Source organism: Anoplophora glabripennis, unplaced genomic scaffold (genome assembly GCF_000390285.2).
Source record: "Anoplophora glabripennis isolate ALB-LARVAE unplaced genomic scaffold, Agla_2.0 scaffold543, whole genome shotgun sequence".
Taxonomy (NCBI): domain Eukaryota; kingdom Metazoa; phylum Arthropoda; class Insecta; order Coleoptera; family Cerambycidae; genus Anoplophora; species Anoplophora glabripennis.
In genome coordinates this window covers 42,357-66,185 of record NW_019416617.1, presented here as the reverse complement: position 1 = coordinate 66,185, position 23,829 = coordinate 42,357, and the positions used below count along the sequence as shown (strand labels likewise).

Here is a 23,829-nt window from a genome sequence, read left to right as displayed (position 1 = left end):
TAGTTTGGTTGGACTAAAATAACAAATTAGAACTAGAATTAACAACAACAACGAAGCAAGTTCTATTCAACTTCCAGGTAAAACATATTTTTCTAATCTTTTTCTAAGTTCCTTGTACAGAGGCGAGATAATTTCGTCGTTTATGGTGACAGCAGCTTCCTGAATTATTTGCTGCTTTAGTAAATCAATGTTATCGTCAAAATCGTTCGAGTACACTTTTTGCTTTAGATATCCTCATAAGAAATAATCTAATGGGGACAAGTCGGGTGCCCGTGCAGGTCAAAGTATTTGGTCCATAGCATCCGTTCCACTTGTTCGGGAAGTAAACATCAAGCCAGACATTTACTCTTTTAAATGTTTGACTATTAGTTATTCTAAAATTTGAATTATCTTTATCCCAACATCTACAATTTTGATAGTTAGTTGTGAATTCATTAGTAAATAAAATATTGTGATGAAAGAAACTGTTTTCAATCAGTTTCTCGCCCATTGTTAAACGAAAGTACAAACGATACCATCATCTCCACCAAGCAATTTATGATAACCATAAACACTTGTTTGAATGGATAGATTTTGTTGTATATTAAAATTCTTTGGATATGAGATCTGCTAATAATATATTTTCTGACCTTTTCGTGAGTGACATCTGTCTTGTATAGAGTCCATAGCTACAACAGTAGCGGCATCGTTATCATTGTAGGTATTCTTTTTTTTATTACATGCGAACTGCTCTACGAGTTACAGCTACATTTAGATACTTTTCATTAAAAATTTATATTGCATATCCATATGAAACATTACCGATTCCATAACATTTCACAAGTTAAATTCATTGTTCCAGGGTTAGCATTTTTAATGAAAATTATTCGGTGGACAGTTAATAAAGATAAATATGTTGACTTTGACATTGATAAGGTAATATCCATGGTAGTTATATGGTATATAAGATAATTGTTAAAAATTGCGGCGTCTTTTTATTTGTAAAATGTGATTATTGTTTTTTTCTAACTAAACCCCGTATTAAAGCAATTCTTGATTTCTCGAGCAATGTTAAATACAGATTTTAACGACAACAAAAATTAAAGCACTTTGCTTAGGGAAAATGTCACATTTTCAAATTTTTTGGACGTTTTGTTTTACTACATATTTGATTACTGCCCATGGCTTGCCAAGATAAGCAAAACTTTTTATCAAGAATAACTTCTTGAACAATTAACAATGAAAAAGTTTACAAGAGTGCGGTACCCCATCCGAAAACATACTGTATATACAGAGTGTCTTTAAAATTTGGGTTTTCTGTTATCTGAAAAAAAGCCATCTGGCAACAATGCACGTAGTCTCGTCAGATATTAAAGTTGCAGTGGGTATGCGATTAAAAAAACTCATGTATATTTCTAAAAAGCCACGTCCGCTAACTAAATTAAGCAACACAATGCCTCCTAAAACCAAATGTATAGCTTGTAAATGTCGATAAACAAAATAAAGATTAAGCAAGTGCCTACTAGTTTCCGTACAACCTTGGGAGTACCAGAACCATGTACGTACCGCATTCTGACTGTTGTAATGTAAAAGCCCTTAATAAAAGCTTCCCCACATTAACTTGTCTCAATTTTTTTAGGAACAGAGTGAAACGGTCAAGGGCGAAGGGCCTGAAGAGGGGACCCTATAACGTGGAGAAAAAACCTCGAAAATCCAGGCGGAAGACTCCCTTGAAAACGGCCGTGGAACCGATGCTCCTCGAAGAAGCCCTCCAGTGTAAATATTGCCCTGAAACCTACAATAACAACGTGGATTTCGCGCTGCATTCGATACTCCACAACGAGGACGAGCAATACTCTTGCCACCTGTGCAACTTCACGCTGAAGTCAAAGTACAGGTTCGAAAAACACGTGCGGGCTCACGAAGGCACCAATTTGTACAAGTGCGAGATCTGCGACAAACCTTTTAAAATAGGCACGCACGCCTTGGAGCACGTATACTTCCACAACGGAGAGAAACCCTTCCAGTGCGAGATCTGCGGAAAACACTTCATGTACTCCAGACTGCTGAGCGCTCATAGGAGGCTATCCCACTACGAAATACTCACGGGTAAACCCCTGGTGAAGTACGACTGCAAGATCTGCAAGAAACACTACGAGTCTTACCCGGGTCTGCAGAGGCACATGTACAGCAAACACAACGAAGCTGGGGTGGACAAGTCCGTGATGTGCGACGTATGTGGGAAGAAGATCAAGAACAAGGACAAGCTCAAGTTCCACCTGAGGATACACACGGGCGATAAGCCGTTTTCGTGCGTGGTGTGCGGCAGGAGGTTCGCGAAAAAGGACCTCTTGCAGGCCCACATGCCCGTGCACACCGGGGAAAAACCGTTCTCGTGTAAAGTCTGTGGGAAGACGTTCGCGCATCGAGCGCCGCTGTGGTACCACAGGAAGACGCATACGGGGGAGAGGCCCAACGTTTGCCCCATCTGCGGTAAGGGTTTCATCTCCAAGCCCGCCATGTATAACCACGTGAAGACTTGCTACAAGGTGTAGGACATCGATATAATTGTACATGAAGTGCCAATAAAACTTGTTTATATTCTACTACTCCAAGAAGTAAAAGAGTAGGTACCTACTGCTAAGGCTCTCCCTAGTGGTAAAGACGGAAACTTCTATGTTTTATAAAAGTTATGTTACACAAAATTAAAAAGTAACCATCACTATACAGGATGTTTTTAAGCGTACGTCATAATTTCAGCAGAATGTTGCTCGAGTCATTTTAGATCAAAATAGACCAAAGATCTTAAACAACTGGTTTTCAACATATTTTCCTTAAATCTATGAAAAATTAAATTATGTGAGCCAAATTACGTTAAGGGATGGAATTTGAGTTCATATACAATAATGCAAAGAATAAAGAGTCAATAGAATTTTCGTAATTTTTCCGCAGTTTTTGACAGACTGTATTTAGGTGAAAAATGGTCGTATCGGGAATTAAAAAAAAAAGCATTTTGGAGCTCTAAGATTGTAATTTTCAGATCTTCGGTTGAATTTTTTTAGGAGCTACGGTTATCATGAAATAGCACGACAAGAAAATTTTGCAATTTTTAAAATTTTGAAGTTTTCTTTTGGGAAACTTTCCGGACTTTGAGGAAAATAAAATCCAATTGTTTCTAGCACGAAGTTGATAACCCAATCAGATTTCGACCCCGAATCATGCCGTTTTTTGAGACAAATGTCTAATTAATTATTGTGTAGTCTGTATTCACTTTAAAAAAACAGTTTTTTTTTCAAAACTACCCTTTTTCTTCTCTAGAAAAAAATTTCAAAATGTTGCGGTAAAAATGTGAGAAAACCTCAACAAAATTTTTTCTCCATTTTAATCATGAAACTGAAGTTTAAGCTCAAAAAACGTAACCCTTTAATTTTTTTCAAAAGTTTGACTGTTTGAAACAAAGAAACGGTTCTTTAGATCGAGATGAAACTTCACAGGGTTCTTCTACAGGGCGAGTCAGTTTTTTGTAGACAAACTTTAAGAGGAGATAGAACACATGTTTTTAAAAAGAAGAGTTCCTATAAACATATATCTTAAAAAGCTTCGTTTCCGAGATACAGGGTGTTGAATATATTTTTTTTTTCTCAAATTTTCATTATAACTTATAAACGAATGCTTAGATATTTTCATGTTTGGGAGATAACGCCCATTAATTAACGGGCATAAAACAAGCGATAAAAATGTTCAAAAACTTGCACAGTGGCGGAGTGGAGAGGGTGCTCAACCCCTTTCATAAATAGAACTACACCAATGACTATTAAAAAAAAAAACTGTAATAACATATAGTTTAACAAAAATAATGTCCATTCTTCTGTCTCGAAATTCCTGTGCGTTTCCGAGTTATTTTGATTCTTAGTGTTTGATGTGGTACGAAATTAAGTAATTTATTTATTATCAATTATCGGCTAAATATTTAATTCTTTCAACGAAACCTACCTAAATATGGTTTGTTAAGGATTCTAAAATGCCGAAATCTCTTATTCTTTATCTCTTTCCCATGTAGTCAAAATAAATATTTGTTATATCAAGTCGTACTCAAATACAAGACTTTTATAAGTGGAAATCTGTTTAGTACACAAATTTTAACAATCCTTATTTATTATGTGCTGCGTAAATATTAATGTACTGCAACTAAATTACAAAAAAGAGCATTTAATGAACATTGATGTTAATGTTTATTGCGAAAATTTTTGAATTTATAACAATATTTAATTGTGGAATTAATAACAATTTTTAGCAATAACGATTTATATTATTATTTATCGAACTGTAAAAGTCATGCTTAACATTAGTCATTTCGTGAATATTTCTAATTTAGCCGTCAATTTTCTAAAAAACCATAAATTACCCTTTTTTCCTGTTTTTTAAATTCGTGTAAAAGACGAAAAACATTTTTTTTCGAAAAGTTGCGGCAGCAGGTTATAGGAAATTTATTCCAGTTTTCAAAACTGCCCTTTAATTCTCTGCACGACCATTTGTCGCCGAGATATCGATGATTGAAGACAAAAGGATCCTTTTCCATTAAAAGTCCGATATTTCGATGAAAAACGGTCGTATCGAAATTTAAAAAAAAGGAAATTGAAGCTTAACAAACAAGCTATCTGGTCCATGGCTTAGCTGAAAAAAGTCCGTGGACTCGAAAAAAAAAATTTCTAAATTAATTGCATGAAAAAAATTGAACCGAAAGATCTGAAAACTACAATCGTAGAGCTTCAAAATGCTTTTTTTTTAATTCCCGATACGACCATTTTTCACCTAAATACAGTCTGTCAAAAATTTCGGAAATTCTTTTGACCCTTTAATTCTTTGCGTTAGTGTATATGAACTCAAATTCCATGATCAAGTGGAAAATGTCCACTTGACGTGATTTGGCTCACCACCAAAGCTACCCGTTTCATAAAACAGTGTATAGGAAATATACAAGGTGTCCCACGGTGACGATCCATTAGAATTATTTCAGAGACTACTTCGATTTCAATATTGAAAATTTGGGATACCGGGTTTCCGGGCATACCCTTCTCAACTAAAATAATGTCGTCCACGTACCACTTCCGGAAGTCGCAATTAACTTGCTTATTTTAAATGGAACACTCTATATATTAGTGCAATTTTGGATTCTACGTGTTATTTTAGGTGACTAGGTTCAAACCATGTGTATTTTATAGTAAGAAAGATAAAGCAACAATATTTATAGGGGGGATAGCTAGACCCCTAAGCTTCCCATCCATACTTTCAAAGTGGCTTAATTGCATACAGGGTGCTAGAAATTTAATGCCGGGTTTAGTTAACTTCGTACCTTCATAAGTCGGTTTTTTAAATGGAACACCATGTATGTTTTTCTATATTCTGATACACAATTTTATTCTCTTTCGAACGGTATCAGGGTTCCCTATACCTTATCTCTTCTAGTTTTTAAATTATCTACTATTTTTTGTGTAATCACCTAAAATCATGTAATTTCTTGCTAACTTCGGTATCCCAAATTCAAATCAAAGTAGTCTCAGAAATAATTCTAATGAGCCGTCACCGTGTGACACCCTGTATATACTCATTGTATATGATGATAAAATCGATGGCTTATTATTGATTATAGGCCAGCTACATCGAGATGTTACACACACTGAACATACAAATTAGCTCATATGCTAAACATACCCGGTACGGCAGTTGTAAGAAGCGATATCTTTTGTGAATTTGAATTTAATTGTCTAACTCCAGCCCAATAATCATGTCAAACTGTAGTGATAAGCTTATTTTATATTTAATAAATAATAACTGTGGCCTTCAGTGTATCTGTCATTGCATGATATATTTGTAGACCAGTGCATTTTTTCTTTTATTAAATTATATGTTTAAGATTCATCTATGTACATTTAAACAACTTTGGACATATTTGAATAAAATTGACACCCTAATATTGAAAACCAAGGGTTTTATACTGGTTTTTTGAGTAAATTGATTAATCCTGCAAGAAAGCATCCTGTACAGATAAAAACAATGGCTTGAAACGATTGAAAATGCAGCTGAGAGTTATTTTTTGCAGAAGATATAAAAGTTGGGGATACGACTTTTTTTTGTTGGATATCTACAGTAATTTACTATTTTTTGTATGCCTAAATATTTCAGTAGTAACCAAATCGAAGACTTTCATTATTAAGTAAATTATTTCTTAAACATACTATTTTATTTTTAAAGTAATTCTAAATATCCAAACGTACTATAATAATTATAGCATTAAGTGGTTCCATAAAAATAAGGGATGAAATAGATCGTTTCTGAAGATACTCAAATACTATTACGACCGTTGAGTCGATTAAAGGTGGCTTTAATTTTCTTGATTTAAAAATAATTTATTTAGAAATAGAAATTATTCTGCTGCATTGATTTCAGATATGTTTTTAGAATTAAAATGAGACCAATAGTTGCCAAATCTCAAAAAAAAAGTATCTACAAATGTGTTCTTAGGGTTAAAACAAATTGCGTAGGTATAATATAAATTTGACTGAACAATTGTTACGTTTTTGTTCATTTAGGAAATTTATAGGTTTTTATATTAACGATAAACATAAGATGGAATTTATTTTGTATTAAATAATTGAAAGCCGTGTTGCAAAAGGGGAATATGTGCATAATTTGTAAAAAATTAAATTATGCTCATATTTGGATTTAAAATTGAATTTTCTGTAATTGTATTCTGATCATTTGTTTGTTGTTATACAGTGCTTTCGAAAAGTAACGAATAAATTCATTATTTTTTAAATTGAGAAGTTTTCGAAAAAATCCCCTGGCAAGTCGATTTTGTTTTTAAAAAGGCACTTTTTGACATACTACCCATATTTGTGACGTCATCGTTGTTCGAGATATGACGTCATCGACAATTTTTTTAAATAGCAACCCCCAATTTTGACTATGCCATTTGAAAGAGCGTGTCATTCTACATACACATGAAAAATTATGGTGTTATATAACAAAAATTTCAATAAAATAATGAAGATTTAAAAGCAAGAATTCGTCACGAGATACATCGTATACCTCCTGAAGTTATTGATAATGTCCAAAAAGAATTTATCAATCGTCTTGGCTACTGTCAGGCAGCCAACGGTGCACAATTTGAATTTTGAATTTAATTTAGTCGATTTTTACATAATCATCATTTTTAGTATTGTGAAAATTAAATTTTAAAATCTTCAAACATTATTTTCTTGAAATTTTTGTTATGTAACACCATAATTTTTCATGATCTGTGTATGTAGAATGACACGCTCTTTCAAATGGCATGGTCCAAATTGGCGGTTGCTATTTAAAAAAATTGTCGATGACGTCATATCTCGAACAACAATGACGTCACAAATATGGGTCGTATGTCAAAAAGTGCCTTTTTTAAAAACAAAATCGACGTGCCAGGGGATTTTTTCGAAAACTTCTCAATTTAAAAAATTATGAATTTATTCGTTACTTTTCGAAAGCACTGTATAAATTTAATCACAGACTTAGTCCTGTTTCAAGTTTCTACCAATTTGTTTATTGAAACAGTTGTTACCTTTTAAGCATTGAAAATAATATCTTTCCAAGAGCATATTTATTATTAAAAATAAAAAAGTAAAAACTTATTCGCATATTCCGTCTTTTGTACAACAAATTTATTTGCTTCTTGTGTTCAATGTTCCCTTTTTGCACTGAGGTACCTGTATTCAATTATTTAAAATCAATTTTATTGTATTTGTGATTCCATCTAGATTGTATTAAGTATTAATAATATATTATATATTATATTTGCGTCCAATAAATATTTGCCTGGGGCAGTATTTGAATAAAATAATGAACTGTACAAAACATATTATAGTATTTATTTCTAGCTATTTTGTAGTAGCGAAAAGTCTGCTTATGTACAATTTTAATAAAATATACTTGTACAAAGATATCAAGTAAACGATTTTTTACATTTATACTTGTATTATATTTTTCCTCAGTACGTAAATAAAAATATATTCTTCAAGCAAATAAATGAGGTAAATAAATAAACATATGGGCCCCAGAATGGATCATACCATTTGATTCCAATTCTTAAAAGGATAACGTATTCATACCACCAGAAAACCTTGGTAAATAATTAAAGAAAAACCAAGCATTTACGTCAGTGACACATTTTAACTTTCCCCTTATTTTTAGGAAAAGAACTAGACGGAAAACCGACGAAGAAACCGCAAAGAGACACCGCAAATCCAGACGCAAATCGGACAAGCCCAAAAGAGTGGTAGTGGAGCCACTCAAACTCGAAGTGCCTTTACGTTGCCATTACTGTGGCGACGCCTATTACAACAACATCGATTACGCCCTCCACTCCAAGGAGCACCACCCCGAAAACAAATATTCCTGTCACCTCTGCGACTACACCAACACGTCGAAGTACCGCACCGAGGCCCACGTCAGGGCCCACGAAGGATCCACCAAGTACCGTTGCGAGATCTGCAACAAGCCCTTCAACATCAGCACCCACGCCAAGGAGCACAAGTACTTCCACACCGGCGAGAAACCCTTCCAGTGTCAAATCTGCGGGAAACACTTCATGTTCTCGCGGATACTGACCAAACACCGACGCACTTCCCACTACGAGATCATGTTCGGCAAACCCCTGGCCAAGTACGACTGTAAGGTGTGCGGCAAGCATTACGAGTCTCTGCCCGGTCTCCAGAGGCACATGTACAGCAACCACAACGACACCGGAGAGGATTGGTCGGTCATCTGCGACATCTGCGGGAAGAAGATCGCCACGAAGGAGAAGCTAAAGTACCACCTGCGCACGCACACGGGAGACAAGCCCTTTCCTTGTCCTCTGTGCCCGAAGAGGTTCCCCAAAAAGGATCAGCTAAAGGAGCACGAGAGGGTGCACACCGGGGAAAAGCCCTTCATGTGCATGTACTGCGGGAAGAATTTTGGGCATAGGGCGCCTTACAGGTACCACATTAAAACCCATACGGGGGAGAGACCGTACACTTGTCCCATCTGCGGCAAGGGGTTTATTTCCAAGTCCGCGAAGGAAGGCCACGCAAACAGTTGCTTCAAGAAATGAAGGGGACATTTTTTTTTCGTTTAAGACTGAGGTTGGGTCGTGTATTGTACTTACCAGAAGACTCTGGAGGACGAAATATAAATAATTTTGCTTGATATACTTACTTTGTTTATAAAATGTGATATTTTTTATTGTTTAAAAGAGCAACATTTTGACAACTTTTAGACGCCATATTGTCCAACCAAATTACGCTTGGAGAAAAAAAAAATGTTACCTGGACTTTTATAAGTGGAAATGGAAAAAGGGCTTATAATAAACCTTAAAAAAATAAATGCGTGAGCAGGGGCGTGGAGGGTTGATTTGGAGGGTTGAAAAGTTGTGAAAAATTGTATCATTGCGATTTCTGGCGAAAGTTGTCGTCAAACAAAAATGTATCCAATACAAAAGTTGTAGATCATGCAAAAATCTACAACTTTTGTAGAGGACACTTTTTAACATAACCTCAAAATTTCCGAGAAAAATGCGAAAACCAGTTTTTTTCTGATTTTTGTTTTTTTATTTCTCATTTCCGCAAAGATAATTTAATTTTAACGAAACTTGGTGAAAGTATACCTTTCTGTGTCTTAAATTACCTCAATTTTTTTTAAATAAAGGAATCAAGAAGTTTCTGAGATATTCATTTTTTTCGGCCTGAAACACTTTTTTTTTTCAAAGAAAAATTCTACTTAAAAAAATCATCGTACAGAGTTCTGCCGATGATCATTTTTTTCGTTTTGACATATACTATTTGGTGAAATAAAAAAATTTGTTATCACAGTTTAAAAACATGCTCAAAAAAGCAAAAAAATATAAAAAATTACTTGCAACAATGAATTTTTCAGTTATTGTTGATAATTTGTTTAAATTAAAAAACATTCAAAAACTGATTACACCATTCAATTTTACGGAAAAAAATTTAAAAAAACTGTAATTGTTTGATCCAAAACTTTATTTTTATACAGTATTGCTATAAACATCGAAGTCAAATTACAAATGCACAAATGATAAATTATCTCTGGATGATTGGAGATTTCAGCATTACAAAGTATTAACTGCAAAGTCTACTGTTGACGCGAAATCCGAAAACCCGAAATTTTGTAAAATCGTTTTATTTTTTTTTCTGGCCATAAATTAATTTTTTTTAATATATCGCTGCTATTTTTATGACAAAATCTAGTCATTTTTAATTCTGCATTAGATGATATTACTATTGTAATCGCTATAGTTTACCTAAGCTAAACGATAGCTAAAAAACTTAAAAAGTTTTTAGCTATCATTTAAAATTTTTCCTGAGTACGGCTCTGAACGCTTTCAAAATACCTGTATCTATTGGAGGATAGAGAGAGAAGAGAATAAAAGTCAATACAGCACAAAATATCCAATATTTTTTTTTAATCCATAATTTAAAAAGTTGCACCTAACAAAAAAATAATACGAATTTATGAAATATTTTATTATTTCTAATTAATATTGCTAATAGTAGTAAAAAAAATTGTTGGATATTTTGTGCCGTATTGACTTTTATACTGTTATGACTTCATCCAATAGATATTTTGAAAGCGTTCAGAGCCGTACTCTGGAAAAATTATTTTAAATTATAGCTAAAATAAGCTAAAAACTTTTTAAGCGATTACAATAGTAATATCCTCTAATTCAGAATTAAAAATGACTTTAGATTTTATCATAAAAATAGCAGCGACGTATTTAAAAAAATTAACCCGATGATGGCCCCTCGAAGACGAAACGTTGATTTGCAAAAATGTTAACGCCATTGTATAGAGCGAAAAAAGTGGCATTGTAAATATGTAATTTATTTTAAAATTCGTTTTCAAATAAAGCCAGAAAAAAATAAACAATTTTGCAAAATTTCGGTTTTTTCCGAATATCTCTGGAACTACCCGGAATTTTAAAACTTTCTAAAAAGCATATTGTTAGGTATAAAAAACACAAATTTTTCTAATCTGAGCCACCTCGCATCTCTTACCGTTTCCTAGATCCTAATGCTATCCCATCCTTATCTTGGACACACTGTGTATCTATGAATTCATCAAACTTAAAAAAAAAATAAGTACACTAATCGATCCTAAGGAAAAAAAAATTATTTTACTTATTCACTATTCAACTTATATTTATAGCAATACTGTACAAAAATAGTTTTGGGTCAAACAATGAGACAGTTTTTTTGTATTTCTTCCGTACAATTGAATGATGTAATCAGTTTTTGATTTTTTTTTAATTTAAACAAATTATCAACAATTACTGAAAAATTCATTGCTGCAAGTCATTGTTTATTTTTTTTGCATTGTTGGGCATGTTTTTGAATTCTGATTACAGATTTTTTTATTTCACCAAAAAGTATATGTCGAAACGAAAAAAATGATCACTGGCAGATCTCTGTACGATGATTTTTCTAAGTAGAATTTTTCTTTGAAGAAAAAGTGTTTCAGACCGGAAAAAATGAATATCTCGGAAACTTCTTAATTTTTTTTTCTAAAAAAATTTGTGGTTATTTAAGACACATAAAGGTATACTTTCACCAAGTTTCGTTAAAATTAAATTATTTTTGCGGAAATGAGAAGAAAAAAACGAAAAATCTGAAAAAAAACTATTTTTCGCATTTTTCTCGGAAATTTTGAGGTTATCTTAAAAAATGACCTCTACAAAAGTTGTATGATCTACAACTTTTGTATTGGATACTTTTTTGTTCGACGTCAACTTTCGCCAGAAATCCCAATGATGCAATTTTTCATAACTTTTCAACCCCCCAAATCAACCCCCCGCCGCCTCTGCTCACGCATTAATTAATTTTTTTTTTCGTTTATTATAAGTCCCTTTACCATTTCCACTTATAAAAGTCCAGGTAACAATTTTCTTTTTTTTCCCTCTAAATGAGTTATTTTAATCGGTCTAATATTTCAGAATGAGTTCTTTTTAGCTGTAGATTCACCGGTACCAATTGTGTTACTTTTTTTGAAAACACCTTGTATACAACAAAACATTTTTAATTATTACTCGATTTCTTCATACAGTTGGTTTGAAAAATTAACAGTAAGCAACACTGAACACTACCCCTACCCCTAAAAAACTGACTCCCATTAAAATTAAGATAAACAGAATTGGCGTTTGACTTGAAATTATTTATCAAACAAATGTAACTCGTACTGACTCATGTGTACATTTTTTTTAATTAATTTATAAGCCATATTTAATTATTTTAATGAAGATTAATGTCAGCTATATATTTTTGAAATTGTAAAAAAATAAATAACATAATGAAAGACGTTATTTTATTATAACACCATATGACAAACAAAAATATTACATGTTCAATAGTTTATTATTATGTCCCCAGTTAAAAATTTTTCGGTAAGTGAAGATAGTTCTATTAATCCCGTATTAACGTCATTTTTTTTAGGCTGAAACCCGCCAGAAGCCCGAAAAAAGTGAAAGAGGAAGACGAATCGGAGACCGAGTGGATACCAAAAGACGAAAAGCTTAAAAGAGAGAGACTGAAGAAGGAGAAACTGAAAAAACAGAAAGGGACCAAGGTAAAAAAGCAGAAGTTAAAAAAGTCGAAGAAAGAAGGCAAACCAAAGTCGACCAAGGAGAAGAAATTACCAAAAAACAAGAGCCCGAAACGTCGACGAACCACGGAGGAACACCCTCCCCCCATGGAGCTAGAGGAACCCATAGAGTGCGAAGTCTGTAGCGAGACTTACAGAAACAACGTCGCTTTTGCCCTGCATTCCATAAGCCACAGCGACGACGGGAAGTACCACTGCCACCTGTGCACCTACAAGAACGCCTCCAAGTACCACCTGGAGATGCACGTAAGAGCCCACGAGGGCGCTACCAAATACAAATGCGAGATCTGCAACAAGGCCTTCACCGTGAGCACCCACGCCATAGAGCACAAGTACTTCCACACGGGAGAAAAACCTTTCCAGTGCGAGATATGCGGCAAACACTTCATGTTCTCCTGGTTCTTGGCGTCCCACCGCAGGACCTCGCACTACGAGATCCTCACCGGCAGCCCCCTGGTAAAGTTCGACTGCACCATCTGCAAAAAGCACTACGCCTCCGCCTCCGGCCTCAGAAGGCACAACTTGAAGAACCACAACGAGGCTGGAATAGATACGTCGGTACTGTGCGACATATGCGGGAAGAGACTATCGAGCAGGGAAAAACTGAAGTTCCACCACAGGACCCACACGGGGTACAAGCCCTACGGATGCCAGATCTGCCCCAAGAGCTTCTCGAAGAAGGAGCAGCTGATCGAGCACGTGAGGGTGCACACGGGGGAGAAGCCGTACGTGTGCAAGTACTGCGGCAAGGCTTTCACGCAGAGGACGCCGCTGAGGATCCACGAGAGGACTCACACGGGGGAGAGGCCCAATATCTGCCCCATTTGCGGCAAGGGCTTCGTCTCGAAGACGGCCGTGGAGAGCCACATCAAGAGCTGCTACAATAACCCCCAGGTGATGATCCAGGGACCTATTCAATACCCCTTTTACCCCGCCACTGCCACGCCTATGACGCCAGTCGACCAAGGCGAGATAGAACACAAGTTTTCTATCAGTAACGCGTTTGTCGAGCACAGGCCGTGAGCAATAGCTCCATTTGTTGAAATAATAACGAAATTGATAACCTGTGCAGCAGCTGAATTTGTTCTTTCCTTTTTTAATACCTTAAAATACAAGTACATATATCATTCAGCATCACACACAGGCACACACACATTTAAATGATTTATTTTGTACCGGAATGTATTTCTTATTTTCTTAGCATTTTTGTATTTTTGGCAAGACATAAGGCATATAATATAATATCATATCCCATAGAACAGGCTAAAATTTAATTCAAAATTTAATTGGGAATTTGATCAGCTAATTGATTGGATTTAAAAATTATTGGTTGATTTTTAAATTCAAGCAATCAGCTGCTCTGATATCAAATTAAATTCTTAAGATGGCCTAGGAAAACAACTTATCCAGAAATTGTCGGGATCTGCTACTGTCAAAAACATGTCAGTTTAGCTTTAAACATAAAAAAAAACACCGCCTTATACGATATATTGCCGTTGGTTTTTAGATTTCATTGCTTATTACGAAAAAATTGAAGTAATATATTTTTGTTTGATCGATCAAGTTTACCATTCCATTTCAGTTGACTGGACGTGGACAGCCAGTATAAAACTATAGGGCAATTATGAATACATAATGTTATTTGTTATACAATATAATAAGGGTTAGGAATAGTTTTATAAATATTTTATTTCGTCACATCACAACTAATATTTAACATAACAAAACAATAAGTAGGTAAGGTCATTGTTTTTATTTGCATTTTTGAAATTTCCATATTTATTCAAACTGATTCAACTTTTTGCACATTATGTAGATATAAACGCTATAGAAAGGAAGTTCATTGATTATGGTTTCAGTAAAAAATAAATAAATGGATTTATGCGACAATTAATAATTTATAAAGCAATAACTAAATTAGTACATGTTTCAAATATAGGTCTATATTTCGCAGTTATTTTTTCCTACTCCAAATATAATGTATTTTCCTAATCACATCAAGAAAACTGTTTTTATTAAACATTCTAAGATTATTAATATTATTATTTCATTTTGTCGAATTTAAAGTTTTTCATCCCAGAACCCTTTAATTAATGCAAAGACCAATTTTTTTGTTTGATGAATTTTACAATGATGCAATACAATAATGTGTCATGCATTAAGTATGTTAATATTTTTATAAATTGTATTTAAGGATCACGTTTATTTTTGTGGTTTAGAGTTATTATTATGTAATAGGTATGTATATTTTATAAAAGTTTTAAAATGCACTAGCATATGGTTCAATGATTTATAAAAAATTGTTTAAATCAATAAAAGGTTGTACTTACGGTTGCATTTCTCATTTCTGCGCTCCCCAAAATTAAGTTTGTATTTAAAATTGCATCCTTTTTCAGCCTCTAGGATCACTTTTATTACTTATTAAAAAACACCTTTAGCCTTAACATTTTAAATATTTATTTCACACATTTGTAACTTATGTAAATCACAAATGGCTTCGCTAATCTTCTTGCATAAACTACCATTAGCAAAACAAATGTAGTACACCGGCCTTCTAACCTAAATAAAAATAAAAGAATTACCAGTTTCAAATTTTCAAGGCCTACTGACTTTTTGGTTTTTCCGTTCTGAATTAATATCATTTTATTGTTAAAGTACGTTATTGTATTTATAAATACCGACCAATTATTATGAATTTGTCATAACGCATAATACCTACATCTAGGATAAAAATGCTTATTTCTTATTGTGGATGTGGACATCATAAAAATTAAAACCATTTCAGCTACGCTAATGGTTAATCCAATAGTTTGTACTTTATTGTATCGAACGCACCCTTGACTTGGGTACAAGCAGATATAATTTACAGGTTGACGGATAATTTCACCTTCCTTCCTATATATGTACACATATCTATCTATTAACACAATTTAAATTAAAATTTTAAGCGCATTCGTATTCGTTTATATACAACCTTAGTGAATTTTAGTGTAAATAAAAGTTAATCTTTATATAAATGGTTGACGGCTATGAGTACACCTTTTGTAGTATATGCATCTTGGCAAAAGTCTTAGTTCCGTATGTTGCGCACGCCCAAGCCCGAGGCGCTTGTGCAAATGAGAATGTGAATGACGCGTTCCAAGATGGCGATACACAGGGTGTTGTGTTGTTTGTGTTAGTGAATGAAGAAATTACATATTTGTGGAACCAGGAAAATATTTCTACATATTATCTATACCTTCGGACGAGATCTGAGAGGTGCAGTTTTCTGGATCCGGCAGATGGAAGAGAAAGAGTGAGTATTGTGTCTGAAATAATTGCAATTTGTTTAAAATTACCGAACCTGTTGTTGACGATAATGCAGATGCCGAATCCATGTGCTTTGAGCACATGCGCAATGCGTTCGATTTATAAGAAAAATTACGAATTTCATGGTAAATAGTAAATATCCTAGCGCACCCGTAATTTCTTGATGATTATCATCAAACAGTGACCCATTTTTGATGTCACTTTTATGAAATATGTCACAGATCACAGAGATAAATCAGATGGTATTTACTTTTCACTGCTTGTTTATAATCGTTTAATGATGGATGGGTTTAAAGAGAAATCTATTGCCCCAATAATAGGTCACTTCTTTATTATGCTTACCTTGCAGAAAAATACGAGAAAATACATTTATTTGAGACAGGTTACTTATTTCCAAACGCTAATTATTAAACAATATATTTTCAAACCACTGTTTCTCATCTTTATTGAATGCCTAGGTTACATATTGTATGTAAACAAACAGTTTTGCATATTATAATTATTATTGTTACCTTTGGAAAAGTTTGAATAAATCGAACATTTTACATTAGTAGTGCATTATTAGATTCTACATTTATTTTTTAATATGGAATACCTACCTATTGTAAGAAAGAATGTTAGATTACATTAAATGTAGGTTTTGTAACAAAATCACAATGTAACAACCATAAAATTTTGTTTAGTTATGACATTATAACTTTGCAACTTTGCTAAAATATGATCTAGATTTTTCCTAGTTTGAATATTTCCAAATTTAACAGAATTTAAAATTTATTTAATTACTTAGTTTCCAGATAGTTCACCTTAAAATTGAGAGAAACATGGGCAGAGATATTCGGATAATAGGCAAAAAAGAAAATGTCGGTGATAAAAATGATGTAATAATCTTGAAATCAGAAATGTATTTTTTTTTTCATTATTGCTCTCAAATCCCTGTATTTTTGTGCCACCTTTATCTGGTGCCATATTATTTGCAGATTCCCCATGGACTATTTTACACCAATAGTAACAATAAACGAGACTCCACCCGAACCCTCTTCGCCTAAATCTCCAAAGGTAAAAAAAATAAAAATCAAAATCGAAGGCAACGAAGAAGGTGAAATTTCTGCGGAAATAGTCAAACAAAAGAAAAGAGGAAGGCCTAGAAAAAATACAGAGAACAAGAAAGAAGAAACTAAGAAAGAGAAAAAAAAGTCAAAAAAAGATGAAGATGATGATAATGATCCCACTTGGTCGGAAGTTATCAAAAAGAAAAAGAAACCGAAGAAAACTAAACAAACCAAAACACCCAAACAAAACAAGAAAAAACAGGCTGTGGCTCAAGAGGAGGTGGTGGTAAAATCGGAACCTATCGATATAGACGATCCCGTTGAAGGTTTAGAAATAAAAAAAGAGATCAAGGAAGAACCCCTAGACGGGGAAGCGGTGCCAAGTGTACCGATATCTGTAGAAGACATCAAAGCAATATTACCACAAATCGAGGACAAGAGAACTTTTAAGTGTCCACTTTGCAGCAAAGAAAAAGACGATAAAACTGAAAGAACCCCCAAAGAATTAAAACAACACTACAAAGATCAACACCCCGGCAAAAGGCTCCGGCAGTCCCGTTTCTCCCTGGAAATCCACCCGTGCGACGTCTGCGGCAAGGAATTCAAGACGAGCACTGCCGTAAAGGAACACCTAGAAACCCACAACAACTACTTCTACTGCGAGGTGTGCAACTCCTCGCACAAGAAGATCCTGGACCACATCATACACCTGCGCGTCCACTCCCAACAAGGCGTATTCCAGTGCTTGATGTGCGACCTCAAAACCCCCGACATAAACAAGATAACTGACCATGTCAACAACCACGAGGATCTGCTCAAATACTGGTGCCAGACGTGCAAGAAGGGCTTCCAGATCCTGCCCTGGTTCCAGGAGCACGACAACTACCACACGGGACTTAAGCCGTTCGACTGCGAGTTTTGCGGCAAGTGCTTCCTCTACTCCCGTTACCTCCACGCTCACAAGGTCAGCATGCACAAGGAGGACATGAACTGCCCCAGCCTGCACGAGTGCGTCATCTGCAACAAGCAGTACCAGCACAAGAACAGCCTGAAACTGCATATGAACTCCCACACGGGCAACTTCTCCATCTGCGACATCTGCGGCAAGATGCTGTCCAGCAAGGAAAAGCTCAAGTTTCACATCCGAACCCACACGGGGTACAAACCCTACAGCTGCACCTACTGCGAGAAGTCCTTCACGAAGAAACCCATCTTGGTGGAACACGTCAGGATTCATACAGGGGAAAGACCGTACATCTGTGAGTATTGTACGAAGGCATTCTCGCAACGTTCAAGCTTGGTGATCCACATGCGCGGTCATACGGGAGAGAGGCCGTACGTTTGCCAGTTCTGCACGAAGGGGTTCGTCGCCAAGGCCATGCTGAACATCCACCTCAAATCGTGCAAAGGCCTGGTCGCACTGCCCTCTGGCTTTTAGGCATCGAATTCGTTGTTGAGTGTTAGTCCAGGTGTATGTAATGTGTATTTAATGTACTTTTCTGATATATAGGAAAGCTTGGGTCAAAATGGCGTTTATAATCGGGTAAGGAAAGTATAAACGTTAGATTTCAGTACAGGAAATTTGCCAGGGGTCCCGGTACAGATCCTTGTGGCATACCATTTAGCATTCAAGTTCAAGGGTTTCAACAAGTATAGCAAACATAGACATATGTAAAAAAATGTAAATGTAATTAGGATGAGGAGAATCGAAGTAAAATGAATCAAAAAGTTCTATATTATGATAAAAATGTGAGTTTGGAACTATATTATAAATATGTGCAATTCTAGTTTCCAATTTTCAAATGAGATTATTATTAATAATTAGTTGTACTCACTTTTCCAAATTTGATAACCATGCGCATAAATGGTTTTGTTTCATCTCGGCATATCGTTTATAAAAGAAATTTATTTCATTTTTTCATAGACATTAACATTTAAATGTCATTTTATCACGTTGTCATATTTGAAGAATGGAAATACCATTTAATGAAATTTGGTAAGAATTTCCGTAAGTAGATATTATTCTATCGCTTGAATAGAGTCACTGTACAGTTCCGTGTTGAATTAATAGTGTAGATTTCGAGTAATTTTGTATATAGATAGACACTTCAGTTTGTAGCGAGATGTATCTCTAGTAATTTAGTGGATGCATTGCATATTTCTAAGAATTGTTAATATTCGCTTGGAACGATATTCTTGAATATAAGTTTATAAAAATAAGAGTTTTGTGATTGATTCCTTGCCATATATCGTGTGTTGGTGATGAACAGTTGTACAGGGTGATTTACTTGAGAATGCTGACCGTGGGATCTAGGAAACGGTAAAAGGTGCAAAGTTGGTCGAATTAACAAAAGTTGTGCAATTATAATTATTAAAATCTTTAAATTTTCACATATACATAAATTAACATCTGCTGATTGGTTTAAATTTTTATAAACTTTCTAAATTTTGGTTGGTCAACTTTTTTTTCTTTTCGATGCCATATTCAATTTTTGCATTTTATGATAACCATTTTTATTCTCTTTATGAAGGTGCATGTATTTGTAGGTACATTTAAAGAATTCTTAAGGAAAATCCATTGTAATACTGAATAGCGGTAGTTGGAATGGGAAAAAATTAGAATGCTCTTTTTCGGAAACAGTAAGAGATACGAAGTAGCTTAAATGGGGGCACAGTTGCATAATCAGGGGACCAACATTATGCATCTAAAAAATCAAGCCTAACATGATTAGATTTCGAAATATTTGAAAAAAAACGAAATTTTGGAAATCCATTTTTGTTTCATTTCAGCCTTGTTTGAGGTAATATTGAAAAAAGAACAGTTTCTCATGGCAACTTTTTGTCCTCTATCGAATGGCGTAATCAATTTTTATATGTAACCTTTCTTCTGTACAGGACCATCATCAACTAAATTTTTTTAAATACGACCCTTGAAATTTTATTACATTTTTTACAATCCTTCATGACCCCCAATACTGTACTGCCTTGGAACGAACCAGATTCAGACGAAAACTAATCATGTTAACCTCAATTTTTTAGAGGCATAATGTTGGTCCGCTGATTATGCAACTTTGCCCCAATTTAAGCTACTTTGTATCTCTTACCGCTTCCGAGATCCCTGTAGTGAAAAGCGAATTTGTAACAGCCTGTATAGTTACAAAGTTATTTAAAAAAATTAAGTTTAGTGATCTATAAAAGTTACAATTCATTGAAGAGCACTACTTCCTGTAATTTACTGTAATCAACTTTGTACGTTAGACTGCTTTAGGAAATTTGAAATTTCAGTGATGGGTGTCCTTAAGTAACTCAACCTGTATACATTGCACTTTTTACTATTTATTTTACATCCTCCGTTGGTAATAACTACGAGAATAAAACTATTAAAAATTCTACTGCTTTATTTTTAACGTTTGACTGAAACTGGGTTTTCCAAAATGACCCTATGTTATCCAACAAAAAAATATACTGGACTAATCTAACTTTTAAGATGTAAACAAAATAAAATCCTTAATTTTTTTGCCTGCAACAGTTTAAATTTTTTTTATTATAGACCGAAAATATTTTTGTTTTATTGGTTCCCAATAAGTTCTACTCAAAATGTCAAGGAGTTTACATACGTAACTAAATACATTTTCTGAAATTGTTGCATTGCAAGAGCTACTCAAGACATAGAATTAGAATTTAAAAGGTTTTGTTCACGATGTAGATTTTATGCCTGGATTATAAAAGAAAAGAATACACTTATACGTTTTTCACTACAACTTTTATTCAAAAGTACGTTAACATTTTTCTAAAGTGATTAACTTTTTTATATATCCCTTAACAATGTCTCCATTGTCTGTTTGTATCGTTAGAAAGTATGTCTTTCTTGACTCGTATCAGAGGTGACATAAGTACATGAATATTGTACGACTTATTTATTAGACCCTACATGTAAAAGAAATGTTTTATTTTTGTATTTCACTCTAATTTTTACAATAAATGTTTATTTAAGCGTGTTTCATTGTTATATAATTTAATATATATTTTACGGAATTTCCATTTATTAATAAAGTATTTGTATTATTATTCAGTAATGGTTGTATTTTGTATTAAACTTAATCCAACGTATTTTGTGAATGTAGAAAGGGCACTTTGTGTTTTAAATAAATCGTTTTTGTGTAGCGAGCGTTTCTAACTATTATCATATCATTGCTTCGTTTACCTCCAACTCATAATTTTACCTCTGCTGTATAACTGTATTAATACGTTGTAATTTTAGGATGACGCGAAACTCGCCTGATTTAAAACAGGAAGTAGCTGAAGAGGAAATTGTGATAACTTTTGTAGATGAGGACGACTCGGACAGCTACATAGACCTCGCGGAGTACCAGCAACTAACCCTCGAAAACAAGAACATCCTCATAGAAGCCAACCCGAATATCATACTGGAACCGGTGGAGCAACCCACCGTGATCGCGAAGACGGTGCGGTCGAAAAGGGAGGAGATCGAGAAAAGCGTGGAAGCCATCCTAGTTAAGGAGAGAGTCAAAGCCGCCGCTAGAAGGAGAGGCATCGCTGGCCAAGCTAAATCCGAAGCCGAGCTGGCGCTCTGTCCCGTTTGTGGTAAGTTGGTCCGAATGAGGTACATCTCCAAGCACATGGTGTGCCACGGGAGCCACAAGTGCGAAATATGCTCGTCTCTGTTCAAATCCGAGGAAGAGCTCGATAAGCACAGGGAAGTACACCTCGATAACGATTACCCATGCGAGAACTGCGAACTGAGCTTCAAAACGGCTATAGAGTTCGCCATCCACAACCACCAGCACGTCAACATGTTCCAGTGCCCGTTGTGCAAGTTTTACACCAAATCCAAGAGCTCGATCTGCGGCCACATCAAGAGGCACGAGGGCCAATACAAGTACCACTGCACCATCTGCGGAAAGGGCTTCATAGGTAAGGCGCTGCTCGCCACACACGAGGAGATACACCTGGACATAAAGCAGTACATGTGCGACTTGTGCGGGAAGAAGTTTTCCGTCAGGAGGTACCTGGACGTCCACCGACAGCTCAACCACAAGAAGGAGCTGTACGGCATCGAGGAGTTGTTTCGTTGCGAGATATGCGGGAGGGAGTTCACCTTCGAGAAGAGTCTACGGAGGCACCAGAGCGTCATCCACCAGATCGGGGAGGATCGCACTGTGCAGTGCAAGGTGTGCAACAAAGTCATAGCTAATAATTACAACCTGAAGATGCACATGAGGATCCACACCGGCGAGAAGAATTACTGCTGTGACAAGTGCGGTAAGGCGTTTTCCGCATATAAGTATTGGAAGAAGCACAAGTTGACGCACGAAAGGAAGAAATCGTCGCAAGTGGAGATGGAGATGGTCGAGATAGAATTAGAAGATATTAAAACTGAGTCACCTGAGTTGTTGGAACTGTTAGAATAATTTAATTGTTTCTTTTCTTTGGAAATTAAATAGTTTCTCATTTGTTCAGAATGTTTTTCGAGTCGAGTATTACATAGCGTTGAATTTTATTTTAATAAATGATTAAGTACAAAATGAAAGTTGTTAAACTTTTATATTAAATCCAAATAAATGGATGCTTGGGAAAATAATTAACTTTTCTGAGACGAATTCCCAAAATTATAATCTGAAGACGTGAAATGAAAGGCATATTTGTTTTATTATCTTAAATGGGGGCAAAGTTGCGTAATCAAGGGACCAATATTATGCCTCTAAAAAATCAAGGATAACATGAATAGTTTTCGAAATATTTGAAAAAAAAACGAAATTTTGGAAATCTGTTTTTGTTTCATTTCAGCCTTGTTTGAGGTGATATTGGAAAAAGAACACTTTCTCATGGCCACTTTTTCGAATGGCATAATAAATTTATATATATATAACGTTTTGTCTCTCCAGGACCATCATCAACTTCATTTTTTTAAATACGATCTTGGAAGTTTTATTACATTTTTTGCAAGCCTTCATGACGCCCAATACTGTACTGCCTCAGCCCGAACCAGATTCAGATGTTTTGTCTCGAAAAATTCATCTTCAGTGTATTCTTTCCAAATTTATCTAAATTTTTTATTTAGAGATCTTTGTTTATTGAATTATCATACACTGTAAGTGTCGTTAGACCCTGTGAAATCCATCTAGTTATTTAAACTACATATTACCACCACGCATTAAAATAAGACATTAGAGTTTTATTCTCGTGTCCATAGTTATTTCTAGGCATCTCGAGTGCTCAAAATTCAAACAAATTCTTTTTTCAGGATATTCATACAAATACAACTGACCGATAATATTACGCTGATCTTCATTTTCAACCTTTGCCAAAACGAAAATGTTTTTGAACATTACTGAAATTTTTTAAAGAATAATATTCAGTTGGCGTTTTGGTTGTTCATATGCATTTTTAAGAATTAATTTGTCATAATAAAATTAAAATTGTAATGTTTTAATTTTGACACAACTTATTGATGGTAATAGTTAATAATAATAAATGTTTTATTGTAACGCGTGGAGGTAATAGTTTAAATAACTAGATGGATTTCACAGGGTCTAACGACACTTGCAGTGTACGATAATTCAATAAACAAAGAAATCTAAATAAAAAATTTAGATAAAAGAACGAATACACTGAAGATGAATTTTTTGAAAAAAAACTTCTGAATCTGGTTCAGACTGAAGCAGTACAGTATTGGGGTCATGAAGCCTTGCAAAAAATGTAATAAAATTTCAAGGGTTGTATTTAAAAAATTAAGTTGGTGATGGTCCTGGAGAGACGAAACGTTACATATAAAAATTGA

At 34.6% G+C, this 23,829-nt stretch overlaps 2 protein-coding genes across 2 annotated transcripts; both read left to right on the top strand.

The window, feature by feature from the left end:
- Positions 1-1,464: 1,464 nt before the first annotated feature.
- Positions 1,465-15,054, top strand: LOC108914398 (zinc finger protein 585A). Its single transcript, XM_023455097.1, has 4 exons — positions 1,465-1,565; positions 1,619-2,530; positions 8,206-9,105; positions 12,501-15,054. The coding sequence occupies exons 1-4, from the start codon at positions 1,465-1,467 to the stop codon at positions 13,690-13,692; spliced, it is 3,105 nt and encodes a 1,034-aa protein (XP_023310865.1). The 3' UTR covers positions 13,693-15,054.
- Positions 15,055-15,819: 765 nt separating this feature from the next.
- Positions 15,820-22,678, top strand: LOC108914414 (zinc finger protein 62 homolog). The gene is made up of 4 exons (XM_023455096.1): positions 15,820-15,964; positions 16,956-18,457; positions 18,600-18,624; positions 21,289-22,678. The coding sequence occupies exons 1-4, from the start codon at positions 15,852-15,854 to the stop codon at positions 22,457-22,459; spliced, it is 2,811 nt and encodes a 936-aa protein (XP_023310864.1). The 5' UTR covers positions 15,820-15,851; the 3' UTR covers positions 22,460-22,678.
- Positions 22,679-23,829: the final 1,151 nt, after the last annotated feature.

What these genes read in the sequence shown, in the direction of transcription:
- LOC108914398 (XM_023455097.1), top strand. Translation starts at nt 1,465, where the DNA reads ATGTCGATAAACAAAATAAAGATTAAGCAAGTGCCTACTAGTTTCCGT. An exon ending in CGCATTCTGACTGTTGTAAT is followed by an intron (nt 1,566 to 1,618) that starts GTAAAAGCCCTT and finishes CAATTTTTTTAG; the next exon opens with GAACAGAGTGAAACGGTCAA. An exon ending in GTGAAGACTTGCTACAAGGT is followed by an intron (nt 2,531 to 8,205) that starts GTAGGACATCGA and finishes CCTTATTTTTAG; the next exon opens with GAAAAGAACTAGACGGAAAA.
- LOC108914414 (XM_023455096.1), top strand. Translation starts at nt 15,852, where the DNA reads ATGAAGAAATTACATATTTGTGGAACCAGGAAAATATTTCTACATATT. An exon ending in CGGCAGATGGAAGAGAAAGA is followed by an intron (nt 15,965 to 16,955) that starts GTGAGTATTGTG and finishes TATTATTTGCAG; the next exon opens with ATTCCCCATGGACTATTTTA. An exon ending in CCTGGTCGCACTGCCCTCTG is followed by an intron (nt 18,458 to 18,599) that starts GCTTTTAGGCAT and finishes GTTAGATTTCAG; the next exon opens with TACAGGAAATTTGCCAGGGG.